This window comes from Myotis nattereri (genome assembly GCF_964212035.1).
Source record: "Myotis nattereri genome assembly, chromosome: 20".
Taxonomy (NCBI): Eukaryota; Metazoa; Chordata; class Mammalia; order Chiroptera; family Vespertilionidae; genus Myotis; species Myotis nattereri.
In genome coordinates, this window is record NC_138096.1 from 8,751,908 (window position 1) to 8,775,775 (window position 23,868).

The window sequence follows — 23,868 nt, forward strand, 5'->3', positions numbered from 1 at the left end:
GATTGAGGCCCCTGCAGGCTGGTCCCGCTCCGGGACCTGGCCTTCCCGAGCCCCGCCATCCCCACTTGGAAGAAGTGAATGGTGGTGACGCAATAACACATCAACATGCATCACAGCCTACTGGGCGAAAATGAGTAAAAAAGGGAAAAGTCTTTAAGCGTCCAAAGGCATATAAACTATAAGATAATTGGATTTGAAAGCTCTGGCTTCTTGCTGTGACTTGAGACTTTCACCCAAAACATCTGTGGTGCCTCAGTTTCTCCTCCCCCTCACCCCCCGCCCCCCGCCCCGGGATGTCATCAGGATGAAATGCCTTGGATTTTTTATGGGGGATAATTTTGGAGAAACCACGGGAAGCGTATCTAGCCATCAGCAAGCATTTAGACTTTGTGTGAGCTCCAGTAGGATTTTTTAAAAGAAAGGGATGATTTTTATGTTGTTCCCAAAAAAGACAGACCAGTGGGGATGCCCAGGCAGCCAGGCCAGTGTCTCAAAGACCTGAGTCGCTCAGAGCATAGGTGGTAGATGGGAAGGACCACTGTCACTCTAGGATTTCACACGGGTACAGTCCTGCTCGCTTCTCAGGGGTCAGGGACCGGGGAGGACTTCCTCATACACCTGGTTACAGGATGAGATGAGGTCCTGTTGACCCAGTTAGGTTCAGACTAACCATCAGGACGGGGAGAGGAGACGGTTTGCTGGGCCCCCTGGTGGGGGGCGGGAGGGAGGTGGCAAGAAGAGAACCCAGGAGAAATGGGGAGATTGAGGAAACTCTGATTCCTCTCTGAAATCAATAAAATAATATTTAAAAGAAAAAGGGGGCTGAAGGGACAGGTGATGGACTTCTCAGCGGAGAGCAACGTGGACAGATGGCAGGAGGACTTACTGCCCCTCCTTGGAACTCTCTACGCCTCCCATAGGCCCATGAACTCTAGAGGAAGGGAGGAAATAAACTTCCCATCCGTCCAGCGGGCGTGAACGGAACACAGAATGAAGTTCAGTTATAGGAATGTCTTGCACACCTGGGTTTGCAGATGCGGATTCATTCGGGGGAGAAGAAATGGCTCCCCATCCTCTTACCTTTCTCTTTATGTTTTTAAAATATATTTTTATTGATTTCAGAGAGGAAGGGAGAGGGAGAGAGAGACACATCAATGATGAGAGAGAAGCATTGAGCGGCTGCCTCCTGCACGCCCCCTACTGGGGATCCAGCCTGCAACCCAGGCAGGTGCCCTTGACCAGAATCAAACCCGGGACCCTTCAGTCCACAGAACGACGCTCTATCCACTGAGACAAACCAGCCAGGGCATCATCACCTTTCTCTTTAAATCTTTTTCCACGCCTCCTTTTTGGCACAAAGCAGATACTGAGGACACAGACAGCAAATGAAATGTAGGCCCAGCCACACAGGCCAGCGGGGAGGAATCCAGTCGCTCCTGGCCACGGGGTCAAGCTGTACCCACAGCGCCCCCGCCCCGTGCCCCTGAGTGAGTGGCGGTGTTTAAGGATCGCGGGCCCTCCATCCCTGTCCGCGGGGCTCCATCCCGCGGCCCAGGTAACTGACATGCCACCTTCCCCGGCCTCTCCAGCATCTTGGGCTTCTCCATCTTTCCCCTCCCCGCCATCTGTTCCCGCTGCTCCCACAGCCTTGCTGCTCGCTTCCGCCAGGGCCTGGGCGGGAGCGTGTGGAGGCCTCTGACGAGGGGCCCCGGCCCCTCCACGCACCCTCAGCCCGAGGAGAGCACCAGCTGTCTGGCTTCATTTGTATGTCTCTCTCCCAAATAATGAAATTAGCCATGAGTTTCCCGAGGTGATCAAGACGCCCATGTAGGCGCTGGATGTGTCGATGTGTCAGGGCGAGATGGAGAGGGAAGGGGAAGGTCAGGGAAGCGTTCGGGTAACACATTTGCAGCGGCAAGAGAGAGGAAATGAGAGCCAATTTTCCTGGAGATGTACCTTCCAGCTCAGAGGAAAATGGACTATTATTATTTTTTTTTTCCTTTTTTAGCTCAGAGGAAAGTTAGATGAGGCCTTTACAAGGTAACGTTCCCCCCCTCTGGGGCAAAGGCGCACACATTTTAGGAACAAACAGGAGAAGGCGTCAGCCAAGGCTGACGAGCATTCTCCGTGGCTGACCGTTTCTGGGGCCGGATACGGAATTGTCTGAACGTGACCATGGCCGGTCATCCTGGGCTCATTTCATGTGAAACAGAACGTTTTAAAGCTCCTTATGTGTGTGTGGTTTTTTTTGGGAGGGGCGTGGGGGAGAAGGTGTCTTCAGAACGTCCTGTAGGTACCGCCGGCCTCGTCCATTTTCACAGACTGCCAAGTTCACCCGAGAACTCCAGGTCCATTGCCCCCGGCCACTTTCAGCTTCTGCCATTAAGTGGTTCCACTATAGGCAAGTTATTCGTAAACCCTGGCCTCTGTTTCTTCATCCATATAATGGGCTGAAAAGGACACCTACCTTAGAATAGTTCCGGAGGAATCTTATTAGAAATAATAATATTTAAACGGTGCTAGTGGGCATTACATACAAGGCGAGGTGGGATTACACTCTTGGACAGTAGGGCAGTCGCGGCTTTTGTCCGTGCCTGCACTATTAACAGGTAAGGGCCAGGGAATTTTCACCTGCAGAACTAACTCAGCATCTTGGACCTGTCTGACTTCCTATTGGGAATAGAGTCCATTTCTTGGGACTACAAGGAGGGGATGCATATGGATGGAGCCTGGTATAGGCAAGGTCCCAACAGGTGGTCTGCCCAAATGAAGATATTTACCAAGAGATTAATCGCAAATCATGCTGGGTCCTGGGGACCACCTGAAGTCCGTTAAGAATCAATGGCAAAGTCTAAGGTTAGCACAGGGTCTGGTTGGGGAGGATGGTCTCGGTGATCTAACAATTGAGTCCTGCCATCTGCCTGAACACAGCATCGCCACCCGGCAGGCTCAGCGGTTGAGCATGGACCCATGAACCAGGTCACCGGTTCCATTCCTAGTCGGGGCACATGCCCGGGTTTCAGGCTTGATCCCAGTGGGGGGCGTGCAGGAGGCAGCTGATTGGTCGATGTTTCTCTCTCATCGATGTCTCTCTCTCTCTATTCCCTTTCCCTTCCTCTCTCTCTAAAATCAATAAGGTAAAATATTTTTTTAAATATATTTTATTGATTTTTTTACAGAGAGGAAGGGAGAGAGATAGAGAGTCAGAAACAACAATGAGAGAGAAACACCGATCAGCTGCCTCCTGCACACCTCCCACCGGGGATGTGCCCGCAACCAAGGTACATGCCCCTGACCGGAATCGAACCTGGGACCATTCAGTCCCCAGGCCGACGCTCTATCCACTGAGCCAAGCCGCTCTTGGAAGGTAAAATATTTTTAAGAAGTGAAAAGCTGAGCTATGTAACCACAGCTTCTGAGCACGTGGAGGCACCTGAATGATGCCGATTATCAGTTGAATTAAAATAAGAATAAATGATATCGCAAAAGTAGGCTACACAGAACCACGTTCCCCCTTGGAGAACGCATTTATTTGCCCAAACGCTAAACTAGGCAGAGCGCAGATTCGGTGCTTCTGGCCCCGTCTCAGGTTCCCATGCACACTTCTGTGCGAGGCTGCGGGTGTTCCTATACCAGCACAGGGGACATTTTTGCTTTAAATGTGATGTTTTCCTTTCGGTCATTTTGACATGGAGATCAGGAACAGTATCAGTGATAATGGTCTATCTTGTTGAGATGAACTTTAATTTCTTCCAAGTGCCGCTCATAGAACTCGGCGTTCACCGGGACTCCCCCATCCTTTATCCAGCGCAAGTGGGGAAGGTGACTGTCAAACATGCGGTTGCTAGGGTGCACCGGGGGGACACAGACATGTCCGCCGGGAGTGAGGTCCTTCCCTGGGCTTCCCTTCCCTCTGTCCCCTCCCTGTCACCACCGGAAAAGACGATTTCTTCTTGGCAGCTCTTCATGTCAGTCAAGAGTCCAGGTCAGACACTTACCAATTGACCCTGTGTTCAGGGGAGAGACTCATTTCAGCGCCTGTCAATAGCCTCTTTTGATCCGTTTAGGCCGCAGCCTGCATCCCGGTGGGGATTTATATCGATGCGTGTGTGGACTTTTAAAGGCAGGGACCCCTGTCGGAGCTCCGGGAGTCCGCTGGCCTGGGAACGGCTGCTTCTGCAAAGACCCCCGAGAGAAGGCGATCCCTGGGGACTATTTCTTTCTAATATATTTTTATTGATTTCAGAGAGGAAGGGAGAAGGACAGATAGAAACATGAATGATGAGAGAGAATCATGGATCGGCTGCCTCCTGCACGCCCCCTACTGGGGATGGAGCCCGCAACCCGGACGTGTGCCCTGACCAGGAATCGAGCCGTGACCTCCTGGTTCACAGGTTGATGCTCAACCACTGAGCCAGCCGGCCGGGCATACCTGGGGACTAGTCATACCTAAGACCTTCAAGGATCCTGAGACCCCGAAGCTGGGGTATAGAAGGGCCAGAGCAGGGAAGCCCAGTGTTCATTCGTCAGATCTCAGGATGTGTAGCCTGTGGTCTCACATCCTTGCACCGGGAAGGCCAAATTCGCTCATATAACTCCTGAGTTACTTGGCTGTGAGGCATGTTGCCGGGTCAGAGGTCACAGCTAACGTAGATTGGCCCTGGGAGAAGTGTCCCAAACCACAGGCTGTGGGGCCGGCGTGCGATGCCCCTCTGGACTGGTGTGGCCTGCTCTCCCCCCCACTCCGCCTTGGGGACACATCAGGAGAGATGTCCCACCTGAGCCCGGGGGTCCCCTCCCTGGCCAGCCCCCAGGATCCTAACCGGCATCCTGTGCGTTTCTCCTTGGCAGGTGTGTGTCACCACGATGCCAGTCGCTCCCCACCTGTGCCGCAGGGAAAGAACCGTGAGCAGGGGGGAAGTCGGGGGGGGGGGGCCGGGGAAATTTCCCTGACGTGCCCCCGCTGCGACATCGGCCGCTGGAGAAGGCTGTCACTGGGCTGTCAACCTCTGACCTCCCCCAGACGCGTCTGGAAATGAAGTGAAAAGAATTGCCAGGCGGTTCCACCGCCTCCTTCCCGGCCTGCGGTCCGTCCTTGATGTCAGTCAAAGGAGTTGACTGGCACCCACGGAGCCTTCACAACCCCCCCCCCCCCCCCCGCACGAAACCCCCCATAATGATGGGCGTCAGGATGACTCGCGCGGATCAAGTAATGACTCCTTGACATAATGTATTGTTTACCTAGGCGCCCAGCTCTTCCTCGCATCTTAATGAGCCTCATTAATAACAAGTTAGGAATCGCGGCTACTTCTTCACAGCTGGACCATATGCACTAATTACACCGAGCACGCAAACCTCAGACCATCCGCCGGTCCGGAGCGAGCCTGTAAGGAGAGGGACGAGCCTGGGGTGGAGGTATTTTTGCTGCATCCCCTTAAGGATGTCAAGTGTGATAGCAAAGCCATTTGCAGATAATTAAGGCGGCCGTCATCTTTGAACAGTGGGTGGGTTTCCTTTGTGTTGGTGGGTGGGAGTTCTCCCTGGGGGAGGTGGTAGGGTTGGGTGGGAGGAACTGGCTGGTGGACTCGCCTGGCCACCCCGGGAGCACATCCTCTGGTAACCAACCGGGACAGTCCTCCCGTAGAGGAATAAACATCCGTGGTAGTGAGGGGCGACCGACCGATCGGTGGACATATCTCACTTCTAAAGAATCAAGGACCAGGGTTTTATGTGCTGTAGAGGCACGAGGTTCGTGGCTTTCCTTAATGGTAAGGCCTGCTTAGCTTCTGCTCCATCCTCACGAGAGTCTTAGAAACTGAAATCAGTACAGTGGGGCCTGGACTTACGAGTTTAATTCGTTCTGAGACCGAGCTCGTCAAGGAGCTCGTTAACTCAAATTACTCTATCAACTCAATGCAAAAAATCGGCCGAGAGACAGCTGGTATCTCAAAAAACTCCGTTAGTCGGGACACTCGTAAGTCAAGGCCCCACTGTATTTGGAATCAAGGCAAGACAACAATGCTAACGAAGGCAAGATGCCAGGTCACGAGACAGATTCCCCAAGAAGGACCGGAAGGCTCTGCGCCCCCCTCGACCTGGCTTGCCAACGTGCAGGGCACCCCGGTGGCAACCTTCCTAGGGAAAGTGCGAGAAAACCCCGTCTCAGGGAGCCTTCTGTTCTGTCAGCAGCCAGACGCGGGGCTGGGGACGCTTGAGTGTGACTACTGATTCTCTCTGGGCACAGGTGCTGGGAGGCCACAGGGACACTGTGAGCTGAGGGGCAGCTGCTGCAGGGAAGGTCACGGACCGCCTGAGCCCAGAGTCACTTATGAATCTTTTAAAAAATAAATCGTGCACTTTCGCTTTTTGGTCGTGGCAAGATCCTGGAGGGAATGTGGTGAGAAACGAACGTGTGGCTCAGGCTCCCTTCAAGGCCCTTGCAGAAGTCACACGCCCCACCTGGGCCCGCAGACCTCGGACTCCGGTCAGTGGGGGAGAGATTTGGGCCTCGGGGCTGCGTGCACAGGCGTGGTTTGCTCAGAGCGACTTCTGGCTCTCGACGGGTCCCCATCCGCCCGTGTTTGAACAAGACGTGGTTCACAGCAGCCAGGGTCCATAACAGCTACCTGGGTGATTCAGCAAGAAACCCGGGAAAAGGTGATGCCGAGGTGGCAGGCATCAGGCGAGCAGGGTGAGCAGCTGTTCTCGGGGAAAGGGCCGTGGATGGGGGCGCACCCTGCCAGGCACCATATGTGTGATGGACAGGCCGGTGAGCGCGGGGTGCCTGAGCAGAGGTGACAGGCCGGCTCCCGTTCGCAGGGAAAGAACCTTCCCTGGGAGTCGATGCCAGTGAAACAGTGTCCACAAACGGGGCGCATTTTCAGGCTCCCGGCCACTTGGCGGAATTGTCCTGGCTGTGACCGCCCCTCCCCACCCTTCCCCCCAAGAAGAGAAAAGCTACACCCTTCACCCCAGCAGGACATCTGCCCCCATCATCCCCAAGTCTGTCACAGACACCAGAGAGGAACTCCAGGATGGAGAGCCCAGCCCCAGGCACACTTGTAGAGCACCGTGCAAGCACATCCACGCGTGTTCTCTCCCGTGGGATCCCGGGGGAGGTGGAGATGCAGTGAGTGGACGGAGGAGCCAGCACCCGAACTCCTGTCTAGCTGGCCACGGCTGGCGCTGGCTTCAGTCTGCCTTCTGGAGCTTGAGCCAGAGAAACTCGGTGGACCATTGTCAGGGGACAGGTGTCCCTCCCAGGGCTGCGCTGGTCCCCAAATGCATCCCCCGCGGCCCCCCTTTTACTGTCTGTGCAGGGAACGCCCTCCCCCCACCAACACTTGTGCCTGATCTTTGCTTTAAAAGCTCACTGCCTGGGATCCCCACTCGCCCGGCTGTTCTGATGTCACATGAAAACGGGGCATTTGAGAGCAGGCCGGGGGTGTTGATTTTTAAAAAAATGTATTTTATTGATTTTTTACAGAGAGGAAGGGAGAGGGATAGAGAGTTAGAAACATCGATGAGAGACAAACATCCATCAGCTGCCTCCTGCACACTCCCTATTGGGGATGTGCCCGCAACCAAGGTACATGCCCTTGACCGGAATCGAACCTGGGACCTTTCAGTCTGCAGGCTGATGCTCTATCCACTGAGCCACACCGGTTAGGGCAGGGTGTTGATTTTGAAGACGGAACACACCGAGGGACCTCCAGCACCTCGCTGGACGCGGCTTCCAAGTAGAGAGAGCTTTTGTCTCATCTATTCTCACCACGGTCAGGAAATATGTACCAGGTGCCTGTGTGGCCGCCAATGAGGGAGGTGGCGGGGAAGTCTCGGAGGCACGCGCTCCGACCTCCGGAGCTCAGTATGATGAGACAGGCTCGCGTGGGAAGTCGGTCACCAGCCACCTGCCCTGGGACACGGCCAGTGATGGGGCATCAGAAACACCCACTGAGTCTCATTCCCACCGCGATCGCAGCACTGCCGGGATCAGCTCAGCCGTCCGCTCATGTAGGCCTGCAAATTGCCATTTGCTTACGGATCCCAGGCCAAGTGACTCCACCCAAGTAGAAAACGCTCGTTTTCCCAGTGTGCTTTGCAGGATACAGAGCTGTGAGAAATGGATGGTGAGCTGAGCATCACTCACCGAGCTCACAGGCGGGCAGGCAGAGACCTGGCATCCACTATTGCCACTCCCGGCTCCTGCCCCCAGCCCCCACTTGACATCTAGTGTCCCCTGAGACAGCCCCAGGGTAAGTGTTAATATGACCCAGTCCTTACATTGAATCTAAATTCTTCTTGCAGCAAGAGAAACCCATCTCCTTTTCCGGGGGGAGGGGGGGTCCCGAGGAGGGGAGGGGGAATCTTTCTTATTTTAAACAGCTGCTAAACACTATTGATCTGGCTGCAATTAGCCTGGACTAATCTTCAAGTCTCCTGAGAAGCCCTCATTTTCCAGAGATTTGGAGGGGAGTTCTTTGCAGGGTGGAAGGGCGGGAGGGGGTGCGAGGGCAGAGGATGGAAAAGAGCCGCCACTGGTGTTTACAAGCTGAATGCAATGATGGAGAGAACTGTGACCTCATTGTAAGAAACAGACAAAGATGCGTCCCTGCCTTGCACGTGGGTGTTTCTTAAACCACTTGCTGAGTTAGAATGGTTCTTATTTCTGTGTTGCTTCATTAGACATTTACATCCGTGTCCTAGCGTCTTAGAGGTAGGCGTTACCTTGGCCCATCTTGCCAAGTCCACAGATGAAGGCAACTTGGCAAAGACAGAGGTCAAGGGATGAGCAGTAGAAGACCAATTCAGGGTTGTCCACACTCTGAACATCTCAAAGGAAGTTTGGGGTCTTGCCAGACTCTGAGAGGTAGCCCATAAGCCCTTGGGAAGTCCTGCTAGGTTAAGGCTGTCCTTATGCACCTGGGGGCTTTGGGCCATGAGAGAGTCTATGCTAATAACGTGATCCAGGGTGGGGACTTTGGGCCACGCTGGATCAGCTTGGCCTCTAGGGGCGCTAGAGACGAAGGTCACTTGCATTGGGGCTAGGTCATGGCGGTGTAACTGACTCCCAATACAAACTCTGGACACCCAGGCTCAGTGAGCTTCCCTGGTTGGCGCCCTCATGTGTTGTCGAACATTATAGCAGAGTGGCTACAGGAGATACATCCTGGGAAGAACTTTCCCAGCAATGCAAGAGTAAACTTACAGTCGGTTCCGCTGGCGCAGCGCAACAGCGACAGGTCACCCAGGGAACCAGAGCCGTGCCCTCCATCAGTCCTAGCACACAGGAGCCCTCCCTTGGAGCCGTGTGCCAGCCTGGGCTCGCAGCTGCTTCCTCTATTTGCTCTCTCCTACATGCCTTAGAGGTCTCTCTATGTCTTACTGGCCAATCCCGTGGCATTCAAATCTTATGTTAGAGCCCCTCATTTTTTAAAATGTTTTCAAAAGTTGATTTGAGAGAAAGAGGAAGAGGGTGATAGAAACATCGATGAGAGAGAACCATTGATTGGCTGCCTCCTGCACACCCTCTACTGGAGATGGAGCCTGCAACCTGGGCATGTGCCCTGATTGAGACTATGTTCAATCCACTAAGCCTCACCAACCGGGCTAGAGTCCCTAATTCTTTATATTAAACTCTCTCTGTTCAAATTACTGTGTGGTTTTGTTTCCTGATTGGACCCTGGCTAATATATCCTGGTTTCTATGAGTCATGGCAAAGTAATTTACATCAGAGGAATTAGGGTTTGCATAATTGCTTTTATTTTATTTTTCCTATGAAATAAAGTGGCCGTGTCATCATTTTCCCCTCTCTCCAAGCCTGCTATTAAAAAGGTTACTCTCCATGATAGGTCTGCTTTATTGATATATTGCAATAACGCTGTATTCAGAGGCCTCTAGTTTAAAAAGGAAATACAATCCAGAGCTTTCACTAAATGTAAAACCAAAGCCAGAATGACTTCACTGTTCAAGTCTCTTTGGAGAGCATTATATCAGGGACACATAAAGCTTTGGACACATAAAAGTGACCTCATTTCCTTTTCTCTGCTCGTCCAACCACTCTCATTCAGACAAACTCTAGGAGAACTTTCAGTGCCCTGGTCTGCCTTCTGCCTCCATAGCAAGGTCATCCTGGCTTCTTTTGAGCCAAGTATAGGGTGAAACACAGGTGTCTACATTTAACCACTTGCCCAGCCGGTGTGGCTCAGTGGTTGAGCGTCAACCCATGCATCAAGAGGTTACTGGTCAGGGCACATGCCTGGTTTTCAGGCTCGGTTCCCAGCAGGGGGTGTGCCGCAGGCAGCCAATCAATGTCTCTCTCATGGATGTTTTTGTCTCTCTGTCCCTATCCCTTTCTCTCTCTAAAGTCAATAAAAACCTATCTATATATATATAAAAGCCTAAGTGACTGTTAACGACTGGTCGACCAAATGACTAGCCGCTATGGCACACACTGACCACCAGGGGGCAGATGCTCAATACAGGAGCTTCCCCCTGGTGGTCAGTGTGCTCCCACAGCCAACCTCCTATGGTTCCTACGCCTGGTTGGCCGGCCCTGATCAGCTCCAATCAGGACTGGGTGAGACAGCCCCGATTGGCCCCAATCGCAAGCCAGGCCAAGGAACCCCGCCCTTGCAGGAATTTGTACACCGGGCCTCTAGTTTAAAAATAAAATAAAATACGTTCTTGGTTCAGTTTTGTTCCTCAAAGGGCATGAGATATAAAGATGTTGCTTATTTTCAGAATAAACCCTTGGCTCTGGTGCTTCCACACTGTTGCCTTTAATTAGATTCTCTCGTCAGTCATCCCTGCGCATTGTTCCATGTCCAGAAGTCCATATTAATAAAACGTCTGTTTACTTATGAGAACTTGGTGAAAAGTTTAATTTCAGGATGTTCATCCATCTGGCCTTGCCAACTGCAGAACTACAGAAGGATACGTTGATGGCAAAGGGAACACCATCTGTTTCTGAGAAGTTAGTTGATCTCTGCATGACAAGCAGAAAGTCAACTTCAAGACTGAAGAAGGTGAGCAGGAGAGTGAAGAGTTTGCCCTAGCCAGTTTGGCTCAGTGCATAGAGTGTTGGCCTACGGACTGAAGGGTCTGGGGTTCGATTCCGGGTTTGATTCTGGTCAAGGGCGCATGCCCAGGTTGTGGGCTCGATCCCCAATAGAGAGCGTGCAGGAAGCAGCTGATCAACTATTGTCTCTCATCAATGATGTTTCTAGCTTTCTCTCCCTCTCCCTTCCTCTCAGAAATCAATGAAAATATATTAAAAAAATGAAAAGAGTGTAGAGTTTGTTGGGCCTTTTATTTCATACGTGAGCATGATTTCCACACGACGGATCATAACCAATAGACAAGAGGTTCATCCGGTCACTTGGAAGAAACCACGCCTCACATGTTTGCCTTTTCTTTCTTCCTCTTTGGTAGCAATCAACTGGTAAAAGAAACTATATTCTTCCTGCCTACACACGTATTTAGGCAAATGAAATAACCTCCTTACCTACTCAAGTGTTGTCAATCCGACAATATACAATGCGACTTGGACCAAATGTCTAGACGCATTAGCTCAGTTGATGGTGGTGTATCAGTGACCCCAGAGTCCTGAACTTGACAGCTATCCAGTCAAGTTAGTGTTACACAGGAACAGACTTCATTCCATAACCGGAAGTCCGTCCTGTCCTTAGCCAAGTAGCTGAAAAACACCATCAGGAGAGAGACAAGCTGCAACCCGCCACATTTATTCAACAGAAGTACTTCTACGTTCACGTCCGACTGATGGAGACCTGGTGGGAAGGACCATGAAGGGCCGCACATTACAAAACTCAGCGAGAACATTTGTTAGTAACTGAAAGCTGGGGCGGTGGGAAGAAATAGTGACAAGGACAGTCCCTCTGTGTAAATGAACTTTTTCTAACCATTTCACACCCCCTCTTAGGCAGCATTTGGAGCTGCCTCTTTGAACTCTCTTCCTTAGGCTTCTGTGACAGTTAAAAAAAAATATTTCTACACTTACTCCACTTCCTGTTCCTTTGCATTCTCTTCTCCTGTGCGGAATTTCCCAGGCTCTCTGTTCACTTTTAACAGTTTAGTGACCTAATCCTGTCATTGACTCAGATATAATCTACATCGGATTCATGCCTAAATGTATTGTTTTGGTCCTTTTTTTTTTTTTTTTTAACCAAAATTGCAGCTTTTTAAGACATGTTTACTTAACTATTATACGGTCACTTCAAATGTGTCTCAGACCGAGTCATTGTCCCTCCAATACCAGGCCTTTTTCCGTTTACATGGTACCCAACTTTTCTAGGTCAACAGGACTCTTTTTCGGGGGTTCTTACCCATTTCGACACCAAGGCCTTCTTTTATCCACCCAACCATGTCCCTAGTGTTCATCTTAAAAAATACATATTTTCACCAAAAGATTCATTTAAGTAACAGTTTTTCTATTCCTATTAAACAAAGGCATCTGGGTTGTGATTCTAAGCAAACTGTTACTACACTGAATTCCAGCCACAAGCAGAGATATGTGGTGTGTATTTAGTCTGTGCGGCCAGCGTATATACAATATATAGGTCAGGTGGAGAGAAATGAAGGGCTCTGTTATTGTTTGAAAGCAGCTTAACTATTAAAAAATAATCAGACCTAACAAGTTTACTACTTATTGATCTCAGATGGGCACTGTATCTGCAGAACTTCTTTACAAAAACTTGCAGGCAAAGAGCCACAAAACTGTATTGATGGTTCTTCATTGATAAGTCTCAGCGGTTTCCTCGTGTTGACAGATGGAGAAGGGTGTCCTCGGGGAGGCCTCTCTGAAGTTGGGCAGGGCATGCTCCTGGTCGCATGTAACTACGACAGAACATTTCTGCAGATCTCTCGGCACAGAAGATGAGGAGGGTGTAAAAGAAAATTGAGCTTCTAACCATATATTCTTCTAAAATCTTCCGTAAGTCTTTTACAAGGAAATAGCATTCCTGAATGAAACCTGCCATGAACTAAAGGGACGTATTGCTGCCAAATGAGGCTATTCTAGATTCCAGGTGTCTGACATACGTCCTGAAATATATGAACTTGAATAAAACGCTAGTTAATCATTTCGGAAACTAAGCCAGATCACCGTTCTGACATAATATTTACGGATAGCATTCAATCATTCACTTTTATTGCCTATTCTCTTAACAATCTAGCGCTGAGAATCTTGCCAAATATGAGTATTTTGATTCCAAAGATCTGCTCGGAAACAGTTCTTTTGCATGAAATATGCATCATCAAGGTCAGAGTTGGCATCCTATAAAATTCCTTGATTTAATTTGAAGTAGACAAAACACTGACATCAACCTTGGACCAGTAGCCCAACTGAATCATGTTCAAATTGTTAAAGAGCTTAAATCCATTCCTCATCTTCATCTTCACTGAGCTTGCTCAGATGGAAACCAAAATCCCCAGGGTAGTAAGTGGGTTTCCCATGGATCAGTGGCTGCGTGGAGAGTCATGGGGAGAGGGGTTCTGAGCTCAGATCAGTAGAAGTGAGGACTGTGATTAGCAAGGTCTGCCATGGGAGAGAGGTAGAAATAAGGGGTGATGAAGGTCTGGAACCCAAGGCCATTTACCACAGAGAAAAGAACCCTCAGGTGAGCCATGGCATCTTAAGGCAAATGCTTGCAGAACAGTCATATGAACAAGGGTATCAACTTATTCGAAAGCAGCAAATTCGTAGCAGGAAGTGAAATCTCAAGCCCATAGAAGAACTTCTAAATAATTAGAAAAGTCCAAAATGGAACATACTCTCTTGAGAGAGAGAATCACCCCCAAGACTTAGACGTGCCCTGGCAGGGGGTATCGATATCTTAGGACAGATCCCAGCAGGTGTGGGAAGTCAGAAAAAAATGATTTCGTAGGGATCTTAGGACATGCCATCCAACCTCAAGCAAGAAAAACCGTTATCTTCTAGAACAGGGTTATTTGTACTGAGATAACAATGAAGAAAAACATCCAGTTGCTTGAGATAAATATGTTTAGCATTTCCGCTGGAATTTCATCCCAATCAGAGACCATGCCCGTACCTGGGATTGCCCACTGAGAGAGACTTTTAATTTGAAATTTAAAAAAACACATTAAAATGGTGATGAACAGAGATTTGACTTGAGGTGGTAAACAGACAATACAGTGTTGTGGGATTGTGCACCTGAAACCTGTATAATTTTGTTAACCTGCATCACCACCCCAGTCCATCCCACAACAAAGATAAAAATTAAAAACATTGAAGGTGGACATCATTTTATAAAATCGTAGCATCCACACAAGGATTCTTCCTGTGTGGATGTGGGTAATTCTTGAACTAGCAGGCCTGGCCAAAATGAAACTTATCAAAAGCCGGCCTGCCATCTATTTGAAACCAATTGGTTGCCCCGGAAGGTTAGGCGTGTGATCAGTTACTGTCCCATCAGCCATCAGCATCTTGGCCGCAGAGTGAAGGAGATGGGGAGAGAAATCACCCGCGACAGAGATGAAAGCTGGGTGGTCGGAAGAAAAAGGCCTCCTTGATTAAGCTGTGGACTTACTCGAGTCTTTAATTCTCCCTCCGGCCCGTCTCCGCGCTGGCACGTGGGCGGGCCGTGGATGGATGGGGAGGCTCATCAAGAGGAGCACGCCCATTTATCTTGCGGGCGGATTTTTTTATTCGCCAGCTCCAGAGGAGCAGGGAGATTTATTTGGAAAGATGGTAATGAAGGCGGGAGGCACTGGCCAGACTGCAGCTTCCTTTACCCATGTGTTATTCTCGCTTTCTCTCTCTTCTCGATGCTGAGTTGCTCTCTTTATTTCCGCTTATTTTTCTTAATATATTTCTATTGATTTCAGAGAGGAAAAGAGAAGGGAAGAGAGAGAGAGAGAGAGAGAGAGAGAGAGAGAGAGAGAGAGAGAGATCAATGATGAGAGAGAATCATTGATTGGCTTCCTCCTGTACGCCCCACACTGGCGATTGATCCCACAACCTGGGCATATGCCCTGACTGGGAATCGAACCATGATCTGGTTCATAGGTGGACACTCAACTACTGAGCCACACTGATTGGGCTTCCCTTATTTTTCTTTAAAAGGAGGGGTGTGTTTGGTCTCATAAGCCAGTGGCTGGAGAGAGGATGGTAGTGAGGATCTGGGAGCACAGAATTTCCAGGTGTAATTTTTGCTGCAGTATTTCAAATGTTTTCATGACACTCTACATTTTCATTATACACAGGTGCATTCACTTAGCCCCCATCATATACTCCTTGAAATACTTGTTTCTTCATCCCAAAATGAGATCTCATTTTCCTTTCTTGCTGTTTTGTTTTTTGTTTGTTTGTTTGTTGCTCTGCCTGGCAAGAATGAAATCGTTCCCTTCAATGAAAAAAAAAACACTAACTTTCCGCCTTCATGACAATGGTGCCAGGAGATGGGCAACTCTGCTGGGCCTTATAAAATACAGTAAAAGCGACCACCATCACCACCCCGATCTGAGCCACAGGATGGACTTGTTTGCTAAAAGGCTGGAGTGGGTATACTCTTGGTTTCCCGCCAAAGGAGTGGCCTCTGGACCGTGACCAACCACCGCCAGGGGTGCCATTCGGATGCAACAACTAATCCTCTGAGCTGAACACTCACTGGACCTGAGTCCAACGCCCTGGCTGGTGTGGCTCAGTGGATAGAGCGTTGGCCTGCGGACTGAAGGGTTCTGGGTTCAATTTCCGGTCAAGGGTTGTGGGCTGGATCCCCAGTAGGGGGTGTGCAGGAGGCAGCCGATCAATGATTCTCCACTAAGATGATGGGGTCATAATATGGCCTCGTCGGGGGACTGTTTCGATGGCACTTTTGGTCACCAGGGGCTGTGGTTGTGAGAAGTAAAAAGATCCACCTATTCACACACTGCATGAAACTAGTCATCTGTAAAATACTAGAGTTTATTGAATCTTAGGAAGTATGGTTTACGTTGCGGTTTCTGTAGGATCCCCATGTGCATTTTCCTTTAAGAACTGGAGAGTTTTTGAATGAATAGAGGGTTCCCATTTCTTCTTTGAACAGACGAAAAAGAGAGAGAGGGAGGGAGGGAGGGAAAGAGACAGAGAGACAGAGACTTCAAAGGCTGACACACTGTGTCCAGGTGACTAGGCCAGGCAGCGGCGTCTTCTACTCCACAACCACGTCAACACCTGAACCTCATTTTACACTTTGTCTTCTTTTATTGTCTAAAAACAAAACAGTAAAGTGAGAGAAGACATTTTCTAAAACCAAAACCGAGATGAAAAGAAAGGGGAAAGAAGCCAATAACAACACACAGCCCTCACATTCCCTGCTCACATCCTCCTCACTCGGAGGTCGCGCAGCAGAAGGTCTGGGGGCCGCGCCCTGAGCTGCCCCATTGCTAGCCTTGCTGCAGCCACCCTGGCCCCTGACCTCTGTCTGCACCTGCAGATCCTGATCAACCAAGGTGAGCGCACGCAGACACACCAGGCGCTGGGCCCACCTGCCCAGACCCTAGAGCAGTGATGGCGAACCTATGACACGCATTTTTTTGGTTGGTTTTTCTTTGTTCAGTGGCATTTAAATATATAAAATAAATATCAAAACTATAAGTCTTTGTTTTACTATGGTTGCAAAGATCAAAACATTTCTATATGTGACACGGCACCAGAGTTAAGTTAGGGTTTTTCAAAATGCTGACATGCTGAGCTCAAAAGGTTCGCCATCACTGCCCTAGAGAAACACAGCAAATGTCCCTCTGCACGCCTGGGGGCCGTTACAGCGCCTTTATTCAAAGAGCACCCTTACCAAGAGGATGATACTAAAGGTATCTTGAGCCCTAGCTGGTTTGGCTCAGTGGATAAAGTGTCGACCTGTGGACTGAAGGGCCCCAGGTTCAATTCTGGTCAAGGGCACATGCTTGGGTTGTGGGCTCGGTCCCCAGTGTGGGGCAGGCAGGAGGCAGCCGATCAATGATTCTCTCTCGTCATGGATGTTTCTATCTCTCTCTCCCTCTCCCTTCCTCTCTAAAATCAACAAAAATATGTAAAAAAAAGATATCTTGATTTTTGTTTTGTTTTATTTTTGCACATTCACTCTGACGCAACCGAAAAGGGCTATACATCCACACGGAGCCAGACTGGATGCCAAGGTTGAACAGGTTTTCTTGTTGAATTAGAAACGGAACCCCCGACGAGCACATGTATCGCTTATCTCTCTCCTTACACAGCCGCTAAGACTGTATTTCCTCTTAAAAAAAAAAAGACAAATGTCACCCCTGTCCCAATGCAGGTGCTAACCAGACTCATTTTCCCTTTTTTCCTTTTCCTTTTCCCAGCCATTCCAGTCATTCAGATGCCAAATCCCTATGCGGAAGGAAGACAGGACACTGGTTTCTATGCACAACAGGCAATTTCATCGAAACTCGTCTCCTCGGGCCTCCAGATGGGACCACGCCTTTCAGCGGAAGAGGACCCGGACTGAAGCACATGGCGAAGAACTTGGGACAGGTGAGACGCACACAACTCGAGAAGGCTCAGCACACACTGCGCACGGCCCACTGGCCAATGGTCTCCCCCCTCTCCCCGCCCCCCCCCCCCCCCGACGTCTCCACTTGGCCCAGAAGATGAACGCAGCTAAAGGAGGCAAAAGAGTCGGATGGACGGAAGGAGCCAGTCCTTTCTGATTCAGACCCGGCGGAATGCTGGGAAACTCTCCACCATTACCAAACTGAGCAGTTTATAAAGAAAAATTAAAAAAAAAAAAATTAAAAGGAGTCAGATGATCCTAGCCAGAGAGTAGATTTTAAAATATACGGCGTCCCCCCCCCCAAATGTACACATGCTATGACTATAGATTCTATTACATTTTGAAAATGGAAAGTATTGTAATAAACACTGCCTTTTTCAGTATTCAAAGTGTGCATACATTTTGGGGGGAACGCCCTCTATGTGTGTGTTTAAAATCCAATTCATTCTGAGCAGTTTCGGTGGCTGAAATCTTAGTGGATTAATTGAAGTGGGTTGCTGGAGGCTCTGTTTGTCCCAAACGCAGACACGCTGAAGGGAAGAGAGATTAATCTGATAAAGGCGTCACTGTTTCTAATCGGACTGATGGGCAAGCGCAGGATGGGTGGGAGAGGCAACGTTGGGTGAGATATCGTCAAGTGATGAACTACCCTGAAGCCAAAGCAATCAAGTAGAGAGCGCTAAAAATTCCTCCGGCATCTTTGGGGCAAGTGTCCCCATCTCGGCCTTCTCTACATAGAGCAGAAGCACTTTGTCAGATTTGGTGAAATGCAATCGTAAGGGAAGAGCTGTAGCTGGGGCAGTTCCCCTCCACTTACCAAAATTAAACACGAGACATTCATTTCCATTCTGAGAGGAGGGGGTGACATTTTGATAATACTTCCAATTCGCAGAATAGTTGAAAATCCAAGAGCAGACTTACCAAGCATTTTTTTTTTTAAAAAACCTGTCACATATTTGTATTTGCTCGTTGTAATTAAAAGTAATGCGAAACATTTGTTACTTGTCCTTCTTTCTTATAAATAATGTAGCAAGTAGTTATTTTGTCTTCAGAAAAAAAAAAAGATAATTTTCTCTACAGTACAATGATTGGATAGAATAAAGTCAAGCTGTTTTTGTAATTGGTAGGGAAGAGCAAGGAATTCCTACTGGAATATTTTATCTTAACACGTTGCTTTTGTCTGATTACATTTTCAAAAAATTAGGGTACAAAGACACATCTCCCCAAAACGGTATCTACAATCTTAGATACCAATCTTACCCAGAGATAACAACCATTAACATTTTTGCAATGTACAAATGTATACAAATATATGCAACACAGAAGTACTTGCAAAGTGTGTTTTTCATGAAAGCGTAAGAACATTTTTTTTTTTTTGAAAGGAATAGCTAACGAAAATGAAGGCCAATTTTCTGCTTATTTTAATGGCTTTAAAAGTGCAAATATTAAGGCTTCCCCCCAAAAAAAATTATCAGGTAAGGATCTATGTCTCATCATTTATTTAACTTAGCATATATTATCCAGTATTCAATTTGTTTTCAACATTTCACCACTACAAACAGAATGTACCTTTGAATTAAAAGCTAAGTCACACACAGATAGGAAAGATTTTACTTAGACTGCTTTATACTGTGAGTTAGAAATGCCAGACAAATGTTCTAATGGGTAGTGATACTTTATAAACCTTTTTTTTTTTTTTTACAGCAAAGGTGGAGATTTATTAAAGAACAAGTACAGACTCCCACATGGGGAGACGGAAAGAGTCCCACGGAACTGATTCCCAAGCAGGGAGGGGAAAAGGGTCCCCTTTATAAACCTTTGGAACCACAATTCCATGGGGCATTATAGATGAACTAGAGGCCCGGTGCATGAAATTCATGCAGGGGGGAGGGGAGGGGATCCCTCAGCCTGGCCTGCACCCTCTCCAATCCAGGACCCCTCGGGGGATGTCCGACTGCCAGTTTAGGCCCAATCCCACAGGGACTGTTAAACCGGCAGTCAGACATCCCTCTTGCAATCTGGGACCGCTGGCTCCTAACCACTCACCTGCCTGCTGGCCTGATCGTCCCTAACTGCCTCTGCCTCGGCCCTGCCGCTGGGGCTTTGTCTGGAAGGACGTCCAGAAGGATGTCTGGAAGATGTCCGGTATAATTAGCATATTACTCTTTTATTAGTATAGATATGTCTTATTTCCCTTCGCGTTTTCCCTTTGAAGTCGTTAAAAAGTAGGTAGTGGTATTTGTGTTGAACACACTGAAGCATCCTGAGTTACAAGGGGGGACAGGCGACACTGCTGCTGAATGTGAGGAAATAAGTTGCTCGATCTACTCTGCCTTCCCCAGTGGACCAGAGCTCTCCCGTGGCCCTGGGGGTGGGAGGGCACCTGGGGAATTCCAACTTGCATGATTTCTCATTCCTGCCTCTCCTCCTTCAGCTGTGGTGATCTGTGCTGTCTTCATCCAATACCTCCTTCAATTGGGCTGAAAATGCCAGATTACTTCCTATAAGTCTCGCTCTGATTGTAATCACGCCTCTACTATTAAACACCTTAGCCAGTGAATACAGTCCACACTGAGAGCTATTTCTGTGATCTTGAATTTTATATAGGTCTTTGTTCTTCTCTGTACTTTAACAGGGATAATCAGAGACCCCAGACACTATTTACTTAGAATTCCATAAAGACACCTAGTAGCTCAAATAGCACACATATTGAATATAGTCTATTAAACTAACTGTATCAACACAGTATTGAGAAATTTAAAACAATTTTTGGAACACCATCAATGTTTTATCACTGGATAGGGTAAAATTATTATTTATTGTGTTCATTAACATAAAGTAAAAGTACTTCTGATTTTTGTGAGTTCTATTTCTTAACATGTTTTTTAGTCAATTTTGGAGATTTGAAAAATGAAACCAATGATTTTTTTTAATGTTAAAAACCCATTGCACTAGAATTAAAATGTGTCTGGCTTTGTTATGCATTAATATTATTATAGCATGGCTTTTTAAATGCTTGATGGTTAAGTTACTTAAAATACTTAGCAAAAAAAAAAATGCATACCTTTATAAAATCTGTCCAGCTTTTGAATATGACTTTCCGTACTTGGAGAAGAGATCGAATGATGGTAATATAGTTTGGAAATCCTAGAATAAAAAAAGAGCAAAGATTACCACAGAGCCCTTACTGACTTATTATTATTATTATTATTATTATTATTATTGGTTTTAAATATAAATAACAATGACTAACTTTCAAAAAAGGAAAGGAAATGATTAGCTTTATTTAAATGACCTTAGTTTAATCTTTTTTATATTTATTAATTATATTTAGTGTTTATTTTAATATAATACTTTTAATATGTAAAATAACTCATTTTTAAAATATGCATTTTATGGATACAGACAACAGTATGGTAATTGCCAGAGGAAAGGGTTTGGGGGAGGTAAAAGAAGGTAAAGGGGAATAAATGGTGACGGAAGGAGATTTGACGTGGGGTGGTGAACACAATACAATCTACAGATGATGTTTTACAGAATTATATGCCTGAAACCTGCATAATTTTATGAACCAATGTCACCCCAATAAATTCAATAAAAATATGATGAAATACATGTACATTTCAACTTTTATTTTTTACATTTCCTCTGGATAAAAATATGTTCAAACTGTATATGCTTTAAAAGCATCGAATGCATCTAGTACAGCCGTGGGCAAACTACGGCCCGCGGGCTCCGGCCCGTTTGAAATGAATAAAACTAAAAAAAAAAAGACCATACCCTTTTATGTAATGATGTTTACTTTGAATTTATATTAGTTCACACAAACACTCCATCCATGCTTTTGTTCCGGCCCTCCGGTCCAGTTTAAGAACCCATTGTGGCCCTCGAGTCAAAAAGTTTGCCCACCCCTGATCTAGTAGAAAAGAAGAAAGACCTGAAGTCAATAATCTAAACTTCCACTTTAGGGAGCTAGAAAACAGTGAGCAGCAGAAGAAAGACATAACCAAATCAGAGCAAAAACCATGAAACTGAAACAGAGACGAGCGAAAGTCAACAAAACCGAAAGCTGGTTCTTTGAAAAGATCAATAAAATCGGTAAACACCGGGCCAGGCTGAGAGAGAAAAAAGAGAGAAGTCACAAATGAGTAACAGTTACTAAGAGAGATGGGCGGTCACTTCTGGTGCCATGCACTTCAATTCAAAGGATACGTGAAGAAGTGTGAGCAACAGCGGACCACACATTGGATAACTAAGGTGACCTGGACCAATCACTTCAAAGACAGCCCACCCAAACTCACACACAAGGAGAAACACAATCTGAATAGGCCCGTATCTACTGAAAAAAATCAATCAGTAATTAATAACCTTCCCAGGCAGGCTTTGATTCTTCCTGGTGAATTCGACCAAACAAGGAACAGATGATACTGTTCCAGAAAACGGAAGCACCTCCTAACTCCCTCTGCTTCGTCACCTAGAAATTGGAGATGTCCACCCTGGCCAGTGTGCTTAGTGGTTAGAGCATCGGCCTGCTCACTGAAGGGTTGGTTGCTGGTTCGATTCCTGGTCAAGGTCACATACCTGGGTTGCAGAGTCAATCCCTGGCCCAGGTCAGGGTGTGTGCGGGAGGCAACCAATCCATGTCTGTCTGTCTCTCTCTGTCTCTCTCTCTCTCCCTCCTCCCTCATTTCCGCTCTAAAAAAAAAAAAAAAAGCCTCAGGTGAAGATTAGCAACAACAAAAAAGTAACTAGCTGGAAAAAAATTCACGTGAGAACGAATGCATTGCCTGGGGAATGGCAGCGGGGGGATTTTTCTTTCCAAGACAATGACTAACTTTTGTCAAGGTTGGGGGACCCCGTGAGAAAGTGATCCCCCTTCCCAGAGAAGCACTGAGGGACTCCTAGCACATCTTCCCTCCACTTTTCTTGACGTTGTCTACATCTGAGATTTGGGGGATGGGATTTATGATAGCTTCTTGGTTAGCTGAGAGCCTTGGCATACCATGTCTTGTTCATTTTCTAATTACCCCCTGAAGAAGCAAACACCGTGAAGCAATACACCGGGTCATTTAAAAGGCATAGGTGGCCCGGCCAGTGTGGGTCAGTTGGTTGAGCATTGTTTCGTGCACCAGGAGGTCACTGGTTCGATTCCTGATCAGGGCACATGCCTGGGTTTCGAGTTTGATCCCAGTAGGGGGAGTGCAGAAGGCAGCCAATCGGTACTTCTCTCTCATCAATTCTTCTCTCTCCCTCTTCCTTCATCTCTCTCTAAAGTCAATAAGAAATTTTTTTTTTTTTTTTTGGAATAGCTAACTGAAATGAAGGGCAATTTTCTACTTACTTTAATGGCTTTAAAAGTGCAAATCTTACCCTGGGAATCAACTAGTCATTAAACCTTAAAATAAACAGTCATATCGCCTTGCCTTCATAAAAGTCAGTGTGTTTCCTTCTGTAGTCTATCATTTTCATCAAACATTGTTTCCTATTTGTTGGTTTATTCTTTCACTGTGAAAACATGTATGATAATGTTTGGTATAAAAATCAAGAAATTAGTCTCACGGCAGGGAGTCTGCTAACAACACCGTTTTAATCTTATCCTTCAAGCAGAGGCAGAAAACATATTAATTGCAGCTTAATTTATGCAACAAATATTTCATTTTAATTATGCTTAATTTTTGTCAAGCTATAAAAATGTCAATAGTTCTGACACAGTGTTTGCCTACAAGTTTTTTTTTTTAAAGAGTAAGAATTAAAATCAAACACTGTTTCTGAAAGAAATTATGAAAGATTTCTAATTACTGCTGATGTTTTTGGAAAAAAAAAAATTGCTACTCTAGTGGCCCCCAAATAACATCTGGGAATGTGTGAACTTGAAGCTTTATTACCCGATATTTGTAATTCCTAGTAATATACATGCGTCATTAACAGGATGAAATTCTCACGGGAAGGACTGTTTAATTTTTTAATTTTTTTTATTCATAGGATTTATCAGTGACTGTCATTGACTGGTGCCTTTTCGCTACAGAAAGGTTTTTGTTCATTCCTCCCAGGGAAACTAAGACAAGCACAAGTGAAACTGACTACTGCTGATACATTGCATTGAACAAAAGAACATTTACCATGAACAGAAGGGGAAATAAAAATGTCCAGCCACCGAGGCGGAGCAGCATGAATTATATTCAGCAAAACATTAGCAAGCCCTTGCCCTGGCCAGGGCGGCTCAGCCGGTTGGGCGTCATGCCACGCACCCGAGAGGTTGCTGGTTTGATTCCGTCGGGTCAGGGTGCATGCGGGAGGCAACCGATCAATGGACATTTCACTCTCACATGGATGCTTC

At 47.2% G+C, this 23,868-nt stretch overlaps 1 protein-coding gene across 2 annotated transcripts in view; it reads right to left on the bottom strand.

Moving 5' to 3' along the window:
* Window positions 1-15,925: 15,925 nt before the first annotated feature.
* Window positions 15,926-23,868, bottom strand: part of SPATA17 (spermatogenesis associated 17) — a gene marked incomplete at its 5' end in the record, with an annotated part of 63,000 nt that continues 55,057 nt past the window's right edge. Inside the window, 2 exons of one of the 2 annotated variants that reach the window (XM_081114384.1) lie at window positions 15,926-16,228; window positions 20,596-20,678. In XM_081114384.1, the coding sequence (XP_080970510.1) occupies window positions 20,598-20,678 (81 nt within the window). In that variant the 3' untranslated portion in view covers window positions 15,926-16,228; window positions 20,596-20,597. The remainder of the gene's footprint in view (window positions 16,229-20,595; window positions 20,679-23,868) is intronic. The other variant, XM_081114385.1, reaches the window with a different exon arrangement.